Source organism: Theobroma cacao, chromosome 1 (genome assembly GCF_053813885.1).
Source record: "Theobroma cacao isolate CCN51 chromosome 1, ASM5381388v1, whole genome shotgun sequence".
NCBI lineage: Eukaryota > Viridiplantae > Streptophyta > Magnoliopsida > Malvales > Malvaceae > Theobroma > Theobroma cacao.
In genome coordinates this window covers 5,863,666-5,884,213 of record NC_142639.1, presented here as the reverse complement: position 1 = coordinate 5,884,213, position 20,548 = coordinate 5,863,666, and the positions used below count along the sequence as shown (strand labels likewise).

Below are 20,548 nucleotides of genomic sequence, written 5' to 3'. Positions count from 1 at the left end.
GACTGTTTTTTTTTTCCTTCTTTATGGAGCGTTGTTGGGGTGGGAAGCAACTTCCATGCAAAGTAGGACATTGATAGGGGTTCAAACATCAGAAGGAACTATGATTTTGATGGGGATAATAATGACTTGAACCAATTATTAGTTCAATCATTGGAGTTCCAGTGAAAACATCAAAGCAAGAATTATTGAAGCTGTCTTTTGCAATGAACATGGGCTAGAAAATTGCTCTGTTTGGCTCTGCCAAGAAGAAATCTTCTGACAACATTGATCCGGCGGCTAGGGTTGAACCTAGAAGCCTACTTTTAACAGTCAAAGGAGGTGCTGGTCAGCGGTGTTTGGTGTGTTATTATACATGGCAAGCGATGATTTTGGTCTCTTAATATTCGAATCAAGATCATTTTCCACGTGGGCTTGGCTTCATATTGATAAAAAGAAAAATGATGCCAGTATTGGACTTGGTGAGTTTGGGCTGGTGTTAGTCCAGTTTGTCTCGTACCTTGTTCAAGCTGTGCCCTAGGCCCTAACCTTTCTAATTCTACTTCCCAAGCCCGAAGTTCAAAGACATTTGCAGACACCGAGAAAAGTACGTAGAATAAGATACTTTAGTCTCATGGAAAAAAGTATATACTTAAAAAAGAAATTAATTAAACAATGAAATCTAAGTTTGTTGGATTTGAATATGGGGAAATCTCATTGGCTTGATTGTGAGGATAGACAGAATTAGTTGGTTTTGAAACTTTGAATGTTGTATTAAAATAAAAAAGAAAATTTTAAAACACTAAACTATAAAGAAAAACACCATGCATTGAATTGATTTGAAGCAAATCATGGTAGGTTAGATCGGGTGAGGTATTTATTAATTTAAGGCAAAACCCATACCTTTCATGATGGAGACTGGAGAGACTATCCCTTCCAGTAAACAAACGACCAATTTGCATGAGCCCAATTTTATTTTCTTTTTTCCGACCATATTATAAAATCATTCTTGTTCAATTTTAATATTAAGCAGTCGGCCAAACAAAGCTTTTTTGACCTTTTATTTGTTTTTACATGTAAGTTTGACTTTTTTAACTCTTAATAATAGTTGAATACAATATTTTAAGAACCAATTCTTTTTTCGGGGTAAAAATCAACTTAAAATGGTATGGGAAATATATTTTCTTTTCTGAAGAAATGAGAAATTAAATTTGAGTATGAATTTGTTGGTAAAATTAGTATTTATCCCAAATCAATAATACATTCCTCGACTTTGACTCTAGAATTATTACATTGGGCCCAATCTCAAGAGGAAAGATATGGGCCCAAATCTAGGCCATTGACTGTTACTAGAGCCTTCTCGGGCCAATTATCATCGTCACCCAACCCCTGCCCCACGCACTTGAAAAGAGTATTTTATTAAAATAAGAATTTTTGGCTGCCACCCAAATGCCGAAGAAATCTTGTTCCTAAATTCCTTATCATTTAAGCATATATGATAATACATGTGTGCACTGACTCTAATAATGAGTTGGAATAAATTACTCTCTTTCCAAAAGGTAATAAAATAATTTGACATAAAAATAATATCCCCCCACACTTCCTAAAGTAGTCAAAACTCAAAAGATAATCACTCCATTATTCTTTTGATCAGTATTCTAGTCATGTGATTGAGGTGTAAAAGCCTTTGCTTAAAATGCCTCATGTCGAATGAATATATCTTTTAATTTTAATTAAAATTGATGCCAAACACCCTTATTTAGCAATTACAACTTCAAATTTCCTAATTTCTTTTATAAAGTTAAAGTTTTAAGTAAAGTTGGTGAGTTACCGCTTTTAAACTAACCAAAACCAGGGAGGAAAGGACACGCGAGAGAGTTTGAACGATAAAGTCCAATTTTTTTATTAATTAAATATTAACAAGGCAAAAAGAAAAAAAAAAAAAAAAAAGAAAGAAAGAGCTAAAAACAGATTTAAATTAATTAAACAGTATTTTGCCTTAATAAATAACTATTAAACCCAAAACACTTGTCCTTACTTGCAGTCCCGGGCAGCCCCGAACCCTCGATCTTTTTACATGATGCGGACGCTGCCCGTCCTGCCCGATGCCTGACTGGGAAAAATTACGGGCAGTCTCTCCCCAGTAGTCTCTCTCTCTCTCTCTTCTTGCTTCTGCGTGATTATTCTCTCTATATCTTTTCTCCCTCTCAGGTTTCCTTGATCACGATCGGACGGTCCACAATGAACGCCTCTCATTTTGCTCGTTTCCTTTGCTTTTAGCCCTTCAAATCCTCAGATCTACTCTCTCTTCCCTCTGATCTCCGTTTCCCGGTACGTTTCCTTCCTTCACTTTCCCCCTACTCCTAATTCCCTTATTTTCTCTTCAAATTCCTCATTTCGTAACGTTTCCGATTCTTTTTAACTTTAATTATTTTCAGTCATACTGATTTTGCCATAAAAAAAACCTTCTTTTTACCAAAAAACCACTTCGACCGGCGAGTTTTGCTCGTAACTGAGAGTGGTTTATTGTCTTTTTCTTCTAAAAATAACTGTCCTTCTTTTCAAAAAAATTCTATTTTCTTTTTAGTATGATTCCCGCTCTTTCCTCGTTGTTTTCAACTCTTTGCACTACTAACGTAACAACTTCTTTATTTTCATAATTTTTAAAATTTTATGTTTTTCTTTCGTTTTTTGATAAGTTATGTTCCGTACTGTACTCTATACAAACAAAGTGACAGATCCAACGGCTGACACAGCTTCAGTACAGATCTAACGGTACGGCATATTTTCTGTGCAGGTTGTTTTTTAATATATTTTTTAGAATTATCGCTGGCCGTGAAAATGGAGGCTGACCACGGTTCAATGGCAGTTACGGTTAGTTTCGCCGCGCTAACATGCGCCGGTGAAACTCTAGCTACGATGTTCTTGTCGGCTCTGGTGAAAACCCACCTTTTGGCGCTGGTAACACAAATACTAATAAACTTTGTTTCCCTTTTTTTAGTACTTTTCCATTTTGTCTTTTTATGGTTTCTGCCCTATATGCTATCTTGCGCCGTAAAACCCTCTTTTTTTGCCCCTTTTCATTGGTTGCTCGCGTGTTTTGCTCTTCGTTTTTTTGTTTTTGTTTAAAGTTTATCTTTTTCTTTAATAGTACTTGCTATATTTTGCTGCGGTTTTCTCGGTTTGGCTTCAGATTAGTGCTAAAATGCGCCGTTGTAGGCCGTTCTTATGGTAAGGTGTTTTTGCCAGCGGGCAGCTCGCCTGTTTCTTTCTCTCTCCTTTTTTCTTTTTTCGTTTTGCTTAGGTTCCATTGTTTTTCGCTTTTCTTTGTTAGAGGATTGATTTCACCAATGAACAATTTGCATTTTCGTTTTTGTTTTGCATTTGATTCCTGCTAAGATGCGCTGTTGTTGATATTTTTTTTTTTTTTTTGCGAGCTAGGATCCCTAATAGATTTTCTCTGGGGTAGTTGGGGTGACTAACATGCGCCTTCTCCTATTGGTGTCTTTTTGATTGATTATTTTGCTAACGTACGCGATGGGAGCAGAGAAAAGAAAAGCATTAACTGTGGCTGTTTGAGGGTAGTTTCCGACTTGTCGCACGTGGAATATAGTTATTTATATAAAATCTTTTTGTCTTGTCTTGGTTTAAACACAAAAAGTCAAACTTCTTGTTAGGGAATCGAATATTCCTTGGATAATATCCTTGACAAATCATTGGACGACACGTCACAGCCCGTCTGTAACAGAAATTATGAATTTGTCTTTATTTGTTGGAATGATTTAGTAATCATACTAGACTAGATGACGATATTTTGGTTTGAACTAAACATTTGTCGAGGGGGTAGGCTCGACGGAAAATTTCTTACAGGATCAGGGTATATAACACAGACAGCCAAGTTCTCTGGAGATTTTATTCTTTTACACTGTGAGACTATTGGGTATGACTCGGGTTCCAAAGGGACAAAAATGGAGGAGTCCAATTCTTCTTGCCTGTAGGAAGAAAGCATATTTCCTAAAGTTGGGGTGTCATGTCATTTGCTTCTAAGCAACAGGAAACAAAAAAAAAAAATTATTCCCATTGTTGCTGCCCCTCACTTTTGCGTAAAAAGGGTTTTATAATCTCTGTTCCAAGATGCTTTACAAGGATTGATGCTCTTACTTTTCTTTCCATATTGCTCAAAGATAATATACGCTTTCAAAGTACAACAGTTAAGTTTTTGTGAAGCTTCTTTGATTCGGTTGTACATAGGATAAAAATAGAATCCTATACTCATGAAGCTTCTTTGATTAGTTGTTTTTCCTAGCCTGTAAAGGAAGCAGAGTCTGATACCTGGCAGTAAATAATAAAGAAAGATACTTACCAAAAGGAGAATGAAAAATCAAAGCACAGGTTTTTGCTTGTTGATTATGCAGTATCAGTTTTGATAATTGCACAACCAGTAAATCTGCAAGTGATGATTATCTTGTAGCCAAGAGCCTTGGCAATCTGTATTGTCATCTTACATAGCTTTTTATTTTGTTGCTTCACAAAGCTTCAGTGTTATTGCTTATGTGGTTTCTGCTTGACCTGTACACTGAATGTATCCCCTTGACATTGATTTCAGAACTCCTTTGGGTTGCTGCTGACTAATAAACCTAGAGTCAAGGGAGACCACGCACGAAACCAGCCTAAGCCGGAGGATGCTGATGGGGAAGATGGCAATGAAGATGACAGGGAAGATGATGATGATGGGGATGGTGGCTTTGGAGAAGGTGAAGAGGAGGTGTCCTCTGAAGAAGGTGGGGACTACGGCAACAATCCTAACAGCAACAAGAATAACCCAAAGAAGGGACCAGGAGGTGGAGCAGAACAGAATGGAGAAGAAGAAGATGATGAAGAGGATGGTGACGACCCAGAGGATGAGGATGACGATGATGAAGATGATGATGATGAGGATGAGGATGAGGAAGAGGATGGCGGAGAAGAGGACGAGGAAGATGTTGACGGAGTAGAAAACGAAGATGAGGATGAGGACGATGAAGATGAGGAAGCCCTCCAGCCTCCAAAGAAGAGGAAGAAGTAAACTAAGAGATTAGTGGAGCCTCCCCTAAATACCCTTTTTATGTAACTTGTTCCTCTAACATTATGATCTTATTTAGCCACCAAGGAGGCCATTTAGGATAATGTTTTCACGCATAATCATTTCATTTTCTTTGCACAATTAGAGTAACTTAGAACTGTTTGAGCAGCGGGAAAGATTGAATTGAGAAAATGTATGATTCCGCTACTTCTCATAAAGTCAATGGATATGATAGTTTTGCTAGCATACTTTCAGAATATCATTACTTGTTTATATTTTGGTCAAAATAATGAAATGTGGCATTAATTGAATCTCTGGTAAGCCACACAGATAGCCTATGTCCTTACGCCTCAAGCACCGAGGTTGACATTTCTCAAAATGAAGGCTTAAGCTGTTAAGCAGGTGCAGGCACAGGTTGTTAAGGGTCATCTTTTTGCTAACTATTTGAATAAAATTATCCTCAGATAAGTTCAGCTAGCATAGTCATGCCAGGAAGAGAACATTCTATTACATTATAAGGAAGAGCACATCATCTCTTTAGTCCTAGGATCACAACTTCAGCATCTAAAAGCATCCAAAATTTCTGTAGAAAATACAGAAACTTAATGGCTCTACTGAACAGGGAACAGAAATTGCTAAGGATCGTGCAAGAATGGTCATAAATCTATCTGGATAAACTGCCAAACTAAATTCCCTTGATTGGTCTCTAATAGCACTATGCTTTATTATGTAGAAGCAGATTTAGACAAGTTGTATAATTAAAAATGACGCCCCTAAAATTAGAAGTTATAAAGCTGGTTCTAACTTCATCCTGGGATTAATTCAAGTCCACTAGAATCATTTTGGACGGTTCACAGAATTTATGTTATTCTGTGAGAAAAATAAGCCAAAGATGTTGATCAATCTATAGAGCTATGGGCTGGACCGGACTCGGTTAACACCTTAAAATCCTAAACCCAGACCCACCCATTTAAGTTAAATATATTGTTTTTATAAAGTTATATTAATATTAATATATTTAATATGTTCACAGGAAGGCCTGAACTAAGCCTTAAAAGTCTAAGCCTGATGAATAGCCCAGCCCATAAACAGGTCTACTAATCTCCAATTGCATCAATTCTTAGTTAGGAACCCTTCATATCCCTTCTTTACTACATCTAAAAAAATAAACATTTATCAAGGGGGAAGGAAATTTCTAGAATGTTGCTGACATATTTTCAAGGTAAACACTGATTATTCTTTATTCATCTATTTCATAAATTCTTCTCATTAACCTCAACTCTCCAATTCCCCTCCCACAAAAGAAAAAGGTAAAATTAAATAAACAACACACAAACACAAGACTTTGGTTTGATCACCCAAAAAAGGTAGAGAGAGAGAGAGAGAGAGAGAAAGGAGAGGGGACGGGTAAGAAATTCAGACCATTGAAATTTGTTTGGTATTGTGACCAGGCTGACTTGGTAAGGAAAGCATAAAAGAAACATTATTCCATGAAAAAGGGATCAAAATGGGAAACCACATAAATACAGGCATATTTTGAGTGGTAAACTACAATTAGTAACTTAAATCCAATCAACATAAAATAACACAAACAAAAAAATTAAATCCAATCAACATAAAATAACCCAAAAAAAAAGGCCTTGGGGCTTTCTTGAAACTTGAAAGTGATTTTTTAATACTTAAATATTGGGTTCGCAATGTTTATATAGTATTTTTTAGTAGTAAACTACAAATAGTAAGTTAAATCCAATCAACATAAAAAAAAAAAAAAAGGGCTTGGGGCTTTCTTGAAACTTGAAAGTGATTTTTTCATGATTAATTATTGGGTTCTGCAATGTTTATAGAGTACTATCATAATTTAACAATGACTCATTCATAAATGTGGGAAAGAAAACTGATAAAAAGCTATATAAGCATACCTAATTAGAATAAAATAAATCCTTTAAATATTTTAATTAGACACAAGGAGATCTTTTCTATAAGCAGATTAGTAACTATTGAGAAGGCATGTCTGCATGTGTATTCAAAATGTAATCATTTGAACCATAAGTATGGAAGGTCATAATCCAAAGTAAATAAACTAATCACATTCATCAGCTTACTACCCCAGATCTCTAGATAGTAAATGATGGGAGAAAAAAACCTTGATGTAATAAGAGGAAATTCCAAAATGAAAGAGAAAGCTGTAATGCCAGAGAATGAAGAAATTAAAATTTAACAAAGGAAATCTGAGAGTTGCCATTGTTTACAAACTTGGATGTTTAAGAGAGAAATAAAGAAGAAGAAGAAGTTGAAAAAAAAACAAATAAGAAGAAGATAAGAAGAGCAATGGTCCTGGTCCACCAAGTTCTATTTGAGCTCAGCAAAATTTGAAAATCTAAACCATAAGAAACATTGTCAAACTTCAAATTTTTCCATAGCAAATGACCATGAAACATTTCCCAAAAGTGCATGAACATCTTGAAACTCAGCTGCAAATCATCTGCAAATATGGAGTCCAAGTGATGTAATGGCAATAAAACAACATAAAGTATAAAATGCTTCTCTGGCAAAAGCATTTTCTTCAAACTAAAACTTTTAAACAAACTAAAGCTTCAAAATATAAAATTTGACATAGCAGATGCCAGAAAAACTGATGGATAAATTTCGCAACCAAAATTAAGAAATAAAACACTAAGATTATTCAAAGGGAAAGAAAAAGAACACTTAGATCCAAAAATAGCATAACTGGATGATTGACCATTCCATAAGTAACCCTGAATGAAGGTTACAGACAGCCATTTAATGCAAGCAAGGCTTCTAATTGCACAATGTGCCAAAGCCTCAAACAAAGAGAAACAAAAGAGAAACACCTTAAAGTGAAAATGGTATGATTAGGGAAACAACTGTTAAACAGACTAGCCCAGGAAAATGATTTTACGAAACTTCTAAGAAGAACCTTGAATGTAAAGAAATTGTAAGCTAAATTACCAGTAGTGGCAATGCAGGGAAAAGCCCACGTACAAAGAAAGTGAATTGGGTCTAAATTGTTTATGAAAACAAACACCAAGACATTACAGAGTCAGTGGAACAGGTTGATGGAATGAGATGAGAAGTTTGTCAGAGCGTGAAGAGCAAAAATGTGAGTGCCAAAAACAAATTTTACAAGAAAAAGGAAGAAGTGCTGGGCAGATAGAAAGGATGAGACATAATGAGCAAATTAAACTAAAAAAAAAAAAAAGATAATATGTTAAGACACGTGCAGGCTCAACAAAAAGGAGGATGGTGTTGGTGATTATCTGTATGTTATGTGGACTTGTCAGTTTACCCTACCTCTAACATACCCTTGTGCAACACTTCTGTGACACATTAAATTTACTAGGGTATAGCACTTAGATCCTCCAAATCAATCTAAAAAATTGCCAAAAACATGGCATACCCATGTCAGTTACATACCATACAAGTATTTGACAATGGATCTCTAGTCCATGTAACATAGGAGATTATCGTTATCATTACTTATTAAATTAAATTAACTTATTAGCCACACATAATTATAAACTAATGCAACAAACAGTGAAGTAAACTGTGGATTGACCATCAATATCTACTATGTTAAATCCATCTTAAAGCTCCAAATATCTAACATAAATTGCCAAAAAAAATCTAATTTGAATCAACAATTAGACCAAAATTCAATAACTCAAAGTTAAAAATATCCAATTTAAACAAAAAATATATACTCCGATCAACATACGTAATAAAACTACCAAGTATAAAGTTTGAACAAACATATAAGCTAAAATTCAGAATGGACAACAAATTAAAACCATACCAAATGTATGAGGGATACCCAGAAAAAGCCCCGGTTGTAGTTTTGCCCTGACCTCTCCTTGCCCCTGGCTGCTGCTCAATTTGCGTATTTGGATATAAATATTGTAGCCCTTGACCTGCCCCGTACTGACCTAGCAATGACGAATTTTCCCTCCCAAACGCTCCTCCAACCACACCCACGTGGCTCGTCACCGCCGACGGCACAGCGGTAACCGCCATCTTGCTCGTAGCCCCCAGCGGCGTCACCGGACTAATTTGGCTCCCTAATAAGCTCCCATAAATTGGATTACTATGGCCCAACAATGGGAAATTCTGCGTCGCCACCAACGCCTGCGGCTGCTGCTGCGGGTGTGGCGGAAAAAGTACAGCTGGTTCCGCCACGTTTTTGTTCTTCACATCGGCCGGGTTTTTATGGTGGGTCTGGTCTGAATCCTTTGCAGCCGAGATGGGGCCCACGGATGCCAACTGGCATGACGTTATTCGGTAATTGATTTTCTTTTTCGGCTCTTTCAACGCCTTGGAAGCCGATTTTCGTTCCTTGAAGAGAACGAACCCGTAACCTTTGCATTTGCCGGTGGCTTTATCGACGATGACGTTGCAATCCTCGATCTCACCGAACGGTTCGAAGGCCGACGCAAGGGACTCACGTGTGGTCTCCCACGCAAGGTTATGGACGAAAAGTTTTCGATTAGCGGCGTCGCTACCGGCGTAGCGGCGGACAAAAGAGAGGAACGAGGAGTTTTCGAGTGCGACCGCGGAGATGAGATTGATGAGCTGGTCTCTGGTGTAGTGTTCCAAGAGCTCGGAAAGGGTTTCCGTTTCCAAGTCGGAGTCGGAGGATCCGGGTTCAGATTCGGGGACTGTTGGTTTTTCGGAATTGTCGGGTTTGTTTTTTATTTTTTTGATGGTTTTTTTAATTTTTTTATTGCTGAGTTTTTGTTTTTTGGGTTTCTGGATTTTCACCATCGTCTGAGAAGAGGAATCGAAGGAAAGATGGGAGGCTGAACGGAAGAAGCCAACTGTGTCGTTCAGTTATAAAAAGGTAAGTATTTTCTGGGTGGCAAAATTACAGACGCAGCCACATAAAAACCTGTCCTTTCAAATAAGTCCTCAAATTACTTATATAAGTTTATTGGAAAAAAATTGTCCCCGATGTCCAGGTGGCGTAGTTGGTTCCTCCAACACTTTCGAGTTATGTGAAAAAATGAAATTACTGAAAAGGGTTGGGCATTGAAACGAAAGTATCAATTGTTTTTTCCAATAAAGGGAATTCAGGACCCTTCTTAAAAGGGCACGAGCAAATAAGGTGAGTGCATTTATTGGGAAGGATTTGTTGGATCCTTGTCTATTCTTTTAACTGCCTTGGGTTTGGAAAAGTATAGAGGAAGAGATTCGTTAATTAAATATAAAAGATTTAAGTGTATTTTTAATTGTTTAGAAATAAATATAATTTATATCAAATATATTTTTTAATTATTTGCTAAGGACTATAATTTTTTTTTTAAGAAAAGATAAAAGTAGATTCAAACATTGAATGTAAATTTTTTGTTATATATCATGACCCATTATCATATGTGATTTTATAATATATATATATATATATATGTGTGTGTGTGTGTTTTCATGTAACTCGTTGATCATGTTGAATAAATTTATTTTGTTAATTTTATTTGACACAAATTTTTATATTTTTGTAACTTTTGATTTCTAATTTTCATTCTCTTTTATGTTATTTTGCTATTTTCTCCTTGCCTTATCCAATAAAAACCTTCATTTTTATTAAATTTTTGGTTTTTCTTCATATTACCAAAAAATTATAAAAAGGGAATTTATTAATGATCAATCTTTCCCATGAATAGGCAAGGTAGAATTTTTATTTTTCTGATGACATAATTTTTCTAAAAATTGGCAATAATATTGTTAATTGGCAATAAGAGTATTAAAAAAATTGACAATTGCTTTAACATGATAGCTTATTAGTATTATTTGGTATGAAGAAAGTGAAAACACATTTCCTATAATATGTTTAATTAAATTACATTGTATTGTTTGTTTTATAATAAATCACTACAATATAAGATTGTAATGCAATCACATTACAACCAATAGATATAATGTGATTACAATCCAAAACCAATACAATCACATTATATTGCACTTTGTAATGTTTTTAAAAACATTTTTACTATCCAATTTTATTATTTTATTAAATTTTTTTAATAATATTATAATTAAAATAAAAAAATTAAAATCTAAAATATAATATAAGAATTAGATATTAAAATAAAATAAAATATAAGAAATTAAAATTTACATAATATAGGTAAAAAATTAAAACAAAATATATAATATAAAAAATTATATTAAAAATAAAAATAAAATATATGACATTAAAAATATATTTAAAATATAGTATTATATAAAAATTAACAATAAAAAATATAAGTATATTAAACTTGTATTTTAATAAATAATGATAATTTTAAAAATTAATATTATATTTTCAGTAAAATACTTGTAAGGTAAATATTGTAATGTTAATTTTTTTATATTTTTATTATTTTATTTATATATTAAATACTGTAATATTATTTTTATTATAACATTATAAAATACTTTTATGTTAATCAACGCACACTCACATAGTTTTTTCTAGAAACCATTAATATTCCATGTTAATCTTTTAGCGGGATGACATCTTTTTCACTGCTGCAAGCATTTCCAAAGGGGTATCTAACCATTATTCATTTGCTTTGGGTCAACGTTTATTTAAATAAAAATAAAAAATGTTTCCCAATATAAAATTGGCAATAATATTTCCAATGTTTTCCCATTAATTATTTCCTTATTTATCTTTAAAACTGTTTGCATTTTTTTTTTTTTTTGAGGTGTAGCCGCTGATTTGACGCAGAAGAGCCGGCGGAAAAGTGAAGGCTATACAGCGACACGGAAAACGGCATGGCTTTAGAAGAGTAATGGGGTTGTTTGCATTACGATTATCTACAACTTAATAAATTTAAAAACGAAATAAAAAAAATACAATAATATTATATAAAGAAGGTATAAAGTTGACGAAGAAGAAAAGTTGACTCGGACAGCCTACCTTCATAACGTATGGAATAATACTTAAATTTACAAACTTACCAAATTCAAATAAAATAACAAATCTATATTTGAAAATGCCTAAATTCTACAAGTTATCAGATTAAAATAATAATAATAATAAAGAAAAGAGAAGACTAAATTTTTCTACATTAAGAAAGTTAAACTATATCATATAATATAGTTTACAAATTTGTTATAAAATAATATATACTTTTCGATCATATATATATGTGTGTATGGTTTAATTTATACGTTTATATTAACACATGCATTAATACTGTTATTTAAATGTACATTTAATCATTCTCTTTGTTTTATACAATTGTTTCAAACACATTACCAAAAAAATTAGTGTTTTTTATCATTTTGCTGAAATAATATTTATTCACTTAAAATATAAAAGTAGGTAATAGTAATGAATATTACAAGACTTTATTTTTTTGAAATAATAGTAATTTATGTTTTTAAATAGTTTAACATGCTTTCCTCAATAAATTTGTAATAGAATGTGACATAACTTTAAAATACATATTAAGATTGAATAATAACTATAATAATTTATTTTCCATATTAAAAGTTGAATAGTAGTTTTATTATGTTAAAGTATTTTTTATATTACAATTTTAAATTATTAATTATTTATATTAAAGATTCATAAATTCTGAAGTACGAGATCAAAGTTAGTTAATACATACTCTAATATAAAGGGATAAAAATGAAAAAAAAAAAAGAAAAAAGAAAAACCGCCACACGTGCAAGAGTGAGTGGAAAAACTGCGAGTGTTTGGCCCAGTTAATGGGTAACGTAAGCAGAGAAAAAGCCGGGGACATGTTAGTCAAAGCAGACAAATCGATGGTTATTTTGGGAAACCCAAAATGCCCTTCTTTCTGTTTTTATATTTCCTCCCAAATTACAAAAAGAGAAAAAAGAAAAAGACAAGGAAAAGGATTCCATATTGTAAAATAAAAATAAAAATGCAAAAAGAAAATCAGCGACGTTAAAATTCCTCTCTCTGAAACAGTTGCAGCAGCTTTAAGAAACAGAGGAAAACAACGAGATTTCTCTTTTTCTCTGTAAATTTATAGTTTTTAAGTTTCAATTCCATATTATTACAATTTTCAAAAACGACTCTGTTTTTTCGTTTCTCTGTTAATCAACAATGAGCAATGAATCGGAAGAATTGCCTCTCATGGCTCCCCCACCGATTACCGAGCCCAGCGAGATCGACCTCGAGGCGGGTCCTGCCGATCAAATTCAGTGTCGAATTTGCCTCGAAACCGACGGTATATTCAACTTTTAAGCCCTCATTTCATCAAATTTTTATTTTCTTTTTTTATTTGTTTTTACGATTTTGCTTCGAATTATGCTCATTTTGTTTATTTCAACACCTTTCCCTAGAAAAACTTCCGGTCAATCTAATAAATTATATTAAAAATTCAGTTACGTGCATCAGTCTAGGGCTACCGAACTGATTGGATTATTAACTGAATTTAGAGAGGAAAGTAGTAAAATTGCACTGTGAAGCTTTTGCAATTTCTTTTGTTTACATTCCAGTATATATATTTTAAAAAGATGTTGTGGACGAAGAAAGTCTTACACAATAATGTTAAATAGATCAGGGGAAAAACTTAATTTTTACCGCCAAAGTGTGATTTCACGGAACTTGTGCTAATAGTTCAATGTGCAATGGTTTTCCTCAGGTAGAGATTTTATTGCTCCTTGCAAGTGCAAAGGAACATCCAAATATGTACACCGCGAATGTTTAGATCATTGGCGAGCTGTAAAGGTATTGATATTAATAGCCATTTTCTTCATTTTGGGACTGAGTAATTCGAGTGCATTATACTTTACTTGTACTATGGTTTTCTAGTTGAGCTTAGGGATGTTTATGTAGCTGTTATTTTATTGCTTTGCTAAATTGCATCATTCAAGTGTTCGTTTTCAGACATCATTCAAATATCTAACTAGTTATCATAATTTTGATTCTATTTCTTTATTCTGCCTCTGACTACTAACAAAGTAAAAATTGGACAAATATACAACGTCAAGGAGATTTATATAAGCTACATTAGTCATTTGTTTGAGAAATTCTAAATTTGGGTGAAAATCCAGTTTTATCTAACAGTATTAGATATCAGCTTCATCCCCCCACCACCCCAGCGTAGTCAGTAGGTCTTGATCAAAGGCAAAGGCACGCACTCTATAAGTGTTTGTCTATTCTTTGTAAAGGTTTTCCTATCAATGGTTCAATACCATGTATGCTGATTTACCTCCCAATGCTTAAATTCAATTTGATTATTAGTTTTAAGCTAATGAGCGTATATGAATAAATAGTTTCAGTTTTTCCCCTCTACTGTGATCGTAGTTGTTGCCGTGATAGCTTCCTATGCTGTCCTAGATTGGAAAGTACTCCTAACAGAAATTTGGTGAACTTGGTGCAGTAAACCTTCAACTGCCTGAACATCAGCATATAACTCCAAAATCCAAACACTGAATGATCATCCTAAGTCAAGTATGATTTGCTAAATTGTAATAGAATTTCAAGAAATGTAGCTATATTAGATTATATAAAAAAATTGGTATCTGTCAAAATGGCCTTAATAGTTGAATATTACTTCACTCCAAAACTGATATCCTTGGATCTACCTTGGCCAAGATCAGAGAAAAAGTAGAAATATAGAAAGATAAATATATGGTTTGAACAGTAGTAGGAGACTTACAAAAACATGCAACAAGACAACCATTGATATGAAATTAATTCTTTCTTTGCTAATTTATTCATTGACCTATGTTGCTTATGTATTTGAAGAATACCTACCTCAAAATATGACCAGTCAACAGGGCAAAGTTGGTTTTAGCTGGTTATGCGCACATGTATCTGTCTACACACAGAACACATGCATTTAATGATAACCAGTCAAAAGGAGGGAATTGGGAATTGGTGCTAGCTTGTTATCTCTATATGTGTGTGTGTTTTTCATGTGCTTTGCACTATTCTCCAACTTCCTAGCTACCATATCTCATAATGTCATTTCTTTTTCCTTTGCAGGAAGGGTTTGCATTTGCTCATTGCACAACCTGTAAAGCTCCTTATCATTTGAGAGTTCATGTTGCTGCTGATAGGAAATGGCGAACCCTGAAATTCCGATTTTTTGTGACCAGAGACATTTTGTCCATATTTCTGGCTGTTCAACTAGTATGTAATCGGTATTTGATTGTTAGCTTACTTCAGCAATTGAAAATATGTTTCTTAGGTATAATGCCTGGTTCTTTTGTTTCCCATGCTCAGGTCATTGCTTCACTGGCATATTTGGTCTATTTAATTGACAGTTACCAGCAGTCATGGCTCCGCCTTGCATGGGGTTTTGATAGTGAGCTAAGTTTCTACTATATATGTGGTAAAATCTCCAGAACCTGAAGTGATATCATGATTATGTGTGTTACAAATGATACAGTTTGTTTTAGTTTCCTTGTAAATCATAGTGGTTTCAGTTCATGTTTTGGGTCAATGATTGATATATATAGGAGGAAATGGATTGTTTTAATATATCTTCTAAAAGAATTGTTAATAATGTAGCACAGCAAAGCAATTTGTGTAATATTTCACAAACTTTCTTATGGGACAGTGCTGCTTCCCTTGGCAATCATTGGGATGGATTTCTATTGAATTTAAGTATCAAATTCCGTTAGTTTGAGAAAAAACTTATATGGTTTGTAATGTGTAAAGGTAATATTGGAAGTAATTACTTGCCTTTACATAGGAGGTTTGCATGTAAGGATTGTTTTATGTTGTTAGATGGATAATAGTTAGTGCTGAATCCTCGATTGTGAGCTAAAGCATACCATATTTCCTGAAAAGCGGTTTATTTGAAAGTAAAGAAGATTACTTCTTTTGTTAGCTCAGCAGTAAATTTATTGATTTGTACTTTTTTTTTTCTTTTTAAATTTAAATTGGGGAATCAAATTGTACTCGTGATAGTTATAAATTAATTTCTATCCTGAAAATGCAATCTAAAACTATTTACTCTGGCCTATGTTGAAGCATTTGTAGAATGCAATGCTAAGACAATGAAGTCCCGTCATGATGCATAATGCTGAAAAAATTTTTGAGTTTGCTGCAGAGGAAGTGAAAAAAAAATATAGGAAGTTTATGAAGTAACTTTTGGGATTGGTTGTTGACAAGAAGAGTTTTTACTGAATTCTTGCTCACTTTAAAGGCAAGCCTTTAGCTGCTATCTTATTGAGAGTGGCCTGGTCAGTATACTTGTATCATATCTGGAGGGCTTGAAACTTGAAGAAGTTTGGCTCTGATAATATTCTGCATTTTATTATTTTTTATGTAAAGATTCATTTAAGTGGTGTTATTAGATTGCTGACTCCCCCAATGACCAGGTTTTAATGTAATAATTGGAACATTGTTGTAAGGGGTAGCCACTAAAGTTTCTTTTTTCTTATTTTTATGTTGTTTTAATAACAGGTTTTCCCCTGCTTCTTGGATAAATACAATTCTAGTAAACCAAAAAAAATGAACTTTTGAGATTGAGCTCAGAGGGGTGGAAAAGGCATTAGTTTGGTCTTTAGTGATGCAATAGTAATTGCATATATGTAGAAGACTAAAAATATTGTTTATGACCTTAAGTTTTGCAAGGTATCGTCAATTTTTTTGGTGTCAAGCTCTATTCACTAAAATTTGAGTGATGATTTCATTTTCTGCTCCAAGTTGGTTAAAGTACCAATGCGAACAAAATTTAGGGATTGCTTGTCGTTTTTGTAGTCTTTTACATGACATCTAGTCATCCAAAACTTGCTGTGGATTTCTTTCTTTGAAATTTGGCAAACACTGCTTGGTAAATTGACTACAATATTTGAAGAAAATTTGCAATTAGCTCGCTTTGATCCTGTAATAATTTTTTACTTGTGTGAATATGACATTATCCCAGATTGGGTGCTGTCTCTGTTGCTGATAATTAACAAAATGATTGTTGAATACAGGAGCATTACTATTTTTTGCTTTGCTGGGGCTATCAGGGTGCTTTATTACATGTTATGATCGAAGAGTCCGTAATGATTTGGCTCAGCCTTGTCGAGAATTATGTCTCTGTTGCTGTCAGCCAGGGTATGACTACTGTATTCTTGCAATCTCTGATGGAAGTTGGTGAATTATACTTTCAGTTTGATATATTAGTATTCATCAATACTTTACTAAAACTTTGTCAATTATGTATTGATATGCTAAAGGAGAATGAATTATCACTTACTTTACTTTAACAGGTCAACTTCTGTGATTTATCATCTACCTCATCTTCTCTTTCTCTTCCACCCTACCCCTTCTCTGTTGGATTTCATGTCTCATGATTTATATAGTGGAGCACCTTTCATGTTTATCTCATGATTGATATATATGCTTGTGCGGAACTTTGCACTCTACACATGCACAAATATGTGAAAAGCAAGTGGCAGTTTGCACCAAATTCTTCATAATCATCATAGTGTTTAAAATATTTTGCATGTGTTATACTATGTTCCATCTCTGTAATCAATCATCCATTACTGTGCAATATGCAATTCACTTACTCATTGCATAGATATACTGATAGGCTTCCTTTGATTTCAAAGGAAATGTATGCTCAAACTGTCAATTTTTATATATTTGGAGACATCAAATGATCTTTTTTAATCCCCCCTTTTCTCTTTGCAGATTTGACATGTGTCATTTATTTGTTTATTGATTCAGCAAAAAGAGGAAGATTAGCGATCCTTTCTAAGTTAGCTAATAGTTGTTTTCTAACACAAAACGAACTCCACTTTAACCTCTTCCCAGGTGTTATTTTAACATCCTCTAAATATGCTCAAATCACCTGACCAGGCTTTTTTTTTTTTTTATTACTTCTTCTTAAGGTTTATTATGCTGCTGTGTACATGTTCTTTGTTGGAGCATAAAAGATGCCTCTAACTGATGATGTCTTTGGATGTTTTGTCATGTAATTATTGCTGTATCTTCTGATGCATTTGTGCTTACCCTTTTCCTTCTCCTTTTGATACTCATCACTGTTTGCTTTCCTGTTTCCTTTTAGGCTTTTTATTTATTTATTTGTTATGTGTGGCTTGTTATTTATCTATTATGTGTCGTCTGCATAGTTCAGAAGAGTCTCTCCTGTATTGCACTTAAAGTTTGAAAAGCATATTGCCTTTGTTTTTACTCATTGTATTGATTTACCTAGTTCTAAACCCTCCCACTTCTCTTCCTCCTTCCCTTCCCTGTGCTCCTCTCATTGTTATCCTTGTGTTATGGGGTTACCATTGTTATCTCTCCTGACATTGAACTGGGTTACTGGGGATATGGAATATGACTTTAAACAGTCTGAATGTATTGACGGGTACGGGGATCTGATTTATTTAAGAGCAGGTTGCTTTTGCTCCTTATTTATATGTTATATAAGCTATTGAAGTGGTGCTACTGATTTGGATGAAGTACTTATATTTATCATTTACTAATTAATTTGTTGTGTGATTGTTAGGGGTTACTGATCATATTATTAATTTCTTTATTTTCTAAATCTTGCAGGATGTGTGCAGACTGCCATTTACCTGGCACTCTTTGTATGTGGACTGACTGTACGACATGCTTTGAAAGCTGTGCTAGTGCTGCTACTGAATGTGGTTGCCTAGGAGGTGCTGGTGAAGCAGGGCTGCCATTGTTGTTCATAATGGCTTTGATTGTGCTGGGACTATTTACTGTGATTGGTATATTTTACAGTGTTTTGGTGGCTACAATGGTTGGACAAAGGATTTGGCAGCGGCACTATCACATACTCGCAAAAAGAATGCTGACAAAGGTGAGTTGCTCGGACTTGTCTTCAGCTTTTGTTCATGTACTGCTGTATCATAAGGACAATTCTTTGGGGCATTAAACCAATTAGTTCCAACTGAACTTTTTGAGGGAGTTAATATCTAGGTCCTAGTTTGTAGATGAATAAACCCGCTTCTATGGAAGACTTGAACTGAAAAGTGAAAAGGACTGAATATTTTCAATTTGTTCCCTTTTGCTTTATGGTTAAACGTTCTATTGAGTTAACGGCTTCTATGATGGGATAGGCAAAAAGCTTCATTCAAGGTCCTATTGTGGGCTTGTCAGAAAATTTTGTTTAAAAATAAGTATGTTAAATGTGTTAAAAAGAAGATATGTTACATTTCACTGCACCTGGCAACAATACTCATACACCTTAGGTTCTCTTTCCACATTTAACTTGTTTCCGTGTTAACGTGAAGTATGTCAATTGACGCTGGTTGCTTATTTACTGTTCATTTTCCAAATCTTAGATGAAGGAGATTCTGAGGGAAATCCATTTGATTCTCATCCTTTTAATTGTTTCATCTCTAAAATTTTAAAAATGATCTCCCAAAATATAATTTGAATACGCTGCATCACTCTTTGTTTCTTTAAAAATGTGGCTATTTTTTTTGTTCCTTTTTTTTTTCCCTAAATTGCTGTACAGTTTAACATAATTTTGTTTTATGTGTACTCTATTAGGAATATGTTGTTGAGGATGTTGATGGTGAAATGACTGGATCTGACTGGTCTCCTCCTCCTCTTCCACCTGAGCATATCCAGCAGCTGAAAACGCTTGGCCTTCTGTGAGTTTAGAATTATATTTTGTCATTGACAAAAACAACATACTGTAAAGATGGACTGGCTCCCTATTTTGGTAGGTCAGTCTTCACCACAGGCTTATGAAGCCACTTACTCCAACAGAGAGTTTTATGCAGTTATCAAGCAAGAAAATTTATAAAGGTTGTCGATATCATTCAGTTAGAAGTATGTGAATTCTTAAAATTTTTTTTGTTTTCACATTCCTGTAATGGTTGCCATTAGTTTCACTTCCGTGAGGAAACTTGGAACATGGTAAGATAAGTAATAACTGACAACACATATTTCAAAGACATCCCATGCTAATGGTTTCCTGCGAAATATTAGTAACCTCGTAGAGATCCTGAGAGTGGTTCCTTATGTAACCTATTTCATTCACATTAAATGGGTGTTGGTGATCCCTTCTCTGTAATATGTACTCATTTGTTAGTGTATTACCAAACTTGAATATGGTGATTTATATGTTTGCTGATATACCTTCTCTCTCTTTCCATTTTGTTGCTACATGTCCTATGGTTTCACTGTGCCATCCTTGCGATGACCTTATATCTACTTAACATGTTATATTCTGCATAAAACCTTGTTACACTGCAAATTGTATGTGCTATACATGATAAACATGGATTGGATGAATTGGATTGTTTAGGTTTGGTTGAAATTTGGTGCTTGTACTCTGAGAGGGAATCGAATTCGAGTTGGGATAACTTAAGGCTATGGTTGCATCAGGTATGAATTCCTGGTTATTCAAGTGTTATTGGATTTCGAAGGGTTTAGTTAGACAGCCTTTCCAGTGAGCTCACTGATTGCAGATGGTTATGGATATAGAACAGTTTCTGTGGAGTTGTACATGTAGCAGGATTTTGCTATAGTTATTTGGGATTCCATGAAAACAACCTATAATGCGAAATGTCCAGGTGAATCCCACGGCATGTGGCCTAACTGCT

The 20,548-nt window shown here is 34.0% G+C and overlaps 3 protein-coding genes across 3 annotated transcripts; 2 read left to right on the top strand and 1 right to left on the bottom strand.

Moving 5' to 3' along the window:
* The first annotated feature begins 2,144 nt into the window (after positions 1-2,144).
* On the top strand, positions 2,145-5,284 carry LOC18611647 (uncharacterized). The gene is made up of 3 exons (XM_088808855.1): positions 2,145-2,307; positions 2,774-2,937; positions 4,583-5,284. Exons 2-3 carry the CDS (start codon positions 2,818-2,820, stop codon positions 5,039-5,041), a joined length of 579 nt encoding a protein of 192 aa, XP_088664981.1. The 5' UTR covers positions 2,145-2,307; positions 2,774-2,817; the 3' UTR covers positions 5,042-5,284.
* Positions 5,285-7,227: 1,943 nt separating this feature from the next.
* On the bottom strand, positions 7,228-9,940 carry LOC18611646 (UBP1-associated proteins 1A-like). Its single transcript, XM_007048008.3, has 2 exons — positions 8,853-9,940; positions 7,228-7,520 (listed from the first exon to the last, which is right to left on the bottom strand). Coding segments are annotated over exons 1-2 (966 nt in total). The 5' UTR covers positions 9,818-9,940; the 3' UTR covers positions 7,228-7,519.
* Positions 9,941-12,890: 2,950 nt separating this feature from the next.
* LOC18611645 (RING/FYVE/PHD zinc finger superfamily protein) lies at positions 12,891-20,078 on the top strand. Its single transcript, XM_007048007.3, has 7 exons — positions 12,891-13,239; positions 13,657-13,742; positions 15,006-15,152; positions 15,246-15,354; positions 16,949-17,072; positions 18,522-18,792; positions 19,488-20,078. The coding sequence occupies exons 1-7, from the start codon at positions 13,116-13,118 to the stop codon at positions 19,593-19,595; spliced, it is 969 nt and encodes a 322-aa protein (XP_007048069.2). The 5' UTR covers positions 12,891-13,115; the 3' UTR covers positions 19,596-20,078.
* The last annotated feature ends 470 nt before the right edge of the window (positions 20,079-20,548 follow it).

What these genes read in the sequence shown, in the direction of transcription:
- LOC18611647 (XM_088808855.1), top strand. Translation starts at nt 2,818, where the DNA reads ATGGAGGCTGACCACGGTTCAATGGCAGTTACGGTTAGTTTCGCCGCG. An exon ending in AAACCCACCTTTTGGCGCTG is followed by an intron (nt 2,938 to 4,582) that starts GTAACACAAATA and finishes CATTGATTTCAG; the next exon opens with AACTCCTTTGGGTTGCTGCT.
- LOC18611646 (XM_007048008.3), bottom strand. Translation starts at nt 9,817, where the DNA reads ATGGTGAAAATCCAGAAACCCAAAAAACAAAAACTCAGCAATAAAAAA.
- LOC18611645 (XM_007048007.3), top strand. Translation starts at nt 13,116, where the DNA reads ATGAGCAATGAATCGGAAGAATTGCCTCTCATGGCTCCCCCACCGATT. An exon ending in AAGTTTCTACTATATATGTG is followed by an intron (nt 15,355 to 16,948) that starts GTAAAATCTCCA and finishes TGTTGAATACAG; the next exon opens with GAGCATTACTATTTTTTGCT. An exon ending in CTCTGTTGCTGTCAGCCAGG is followed by an intron (nt 17,073 to 18,521) that starts GTATGACTACTG and finishes TAAATCTTGCAG; the next exon opens with GATGTGTGCAGACTGCCATT.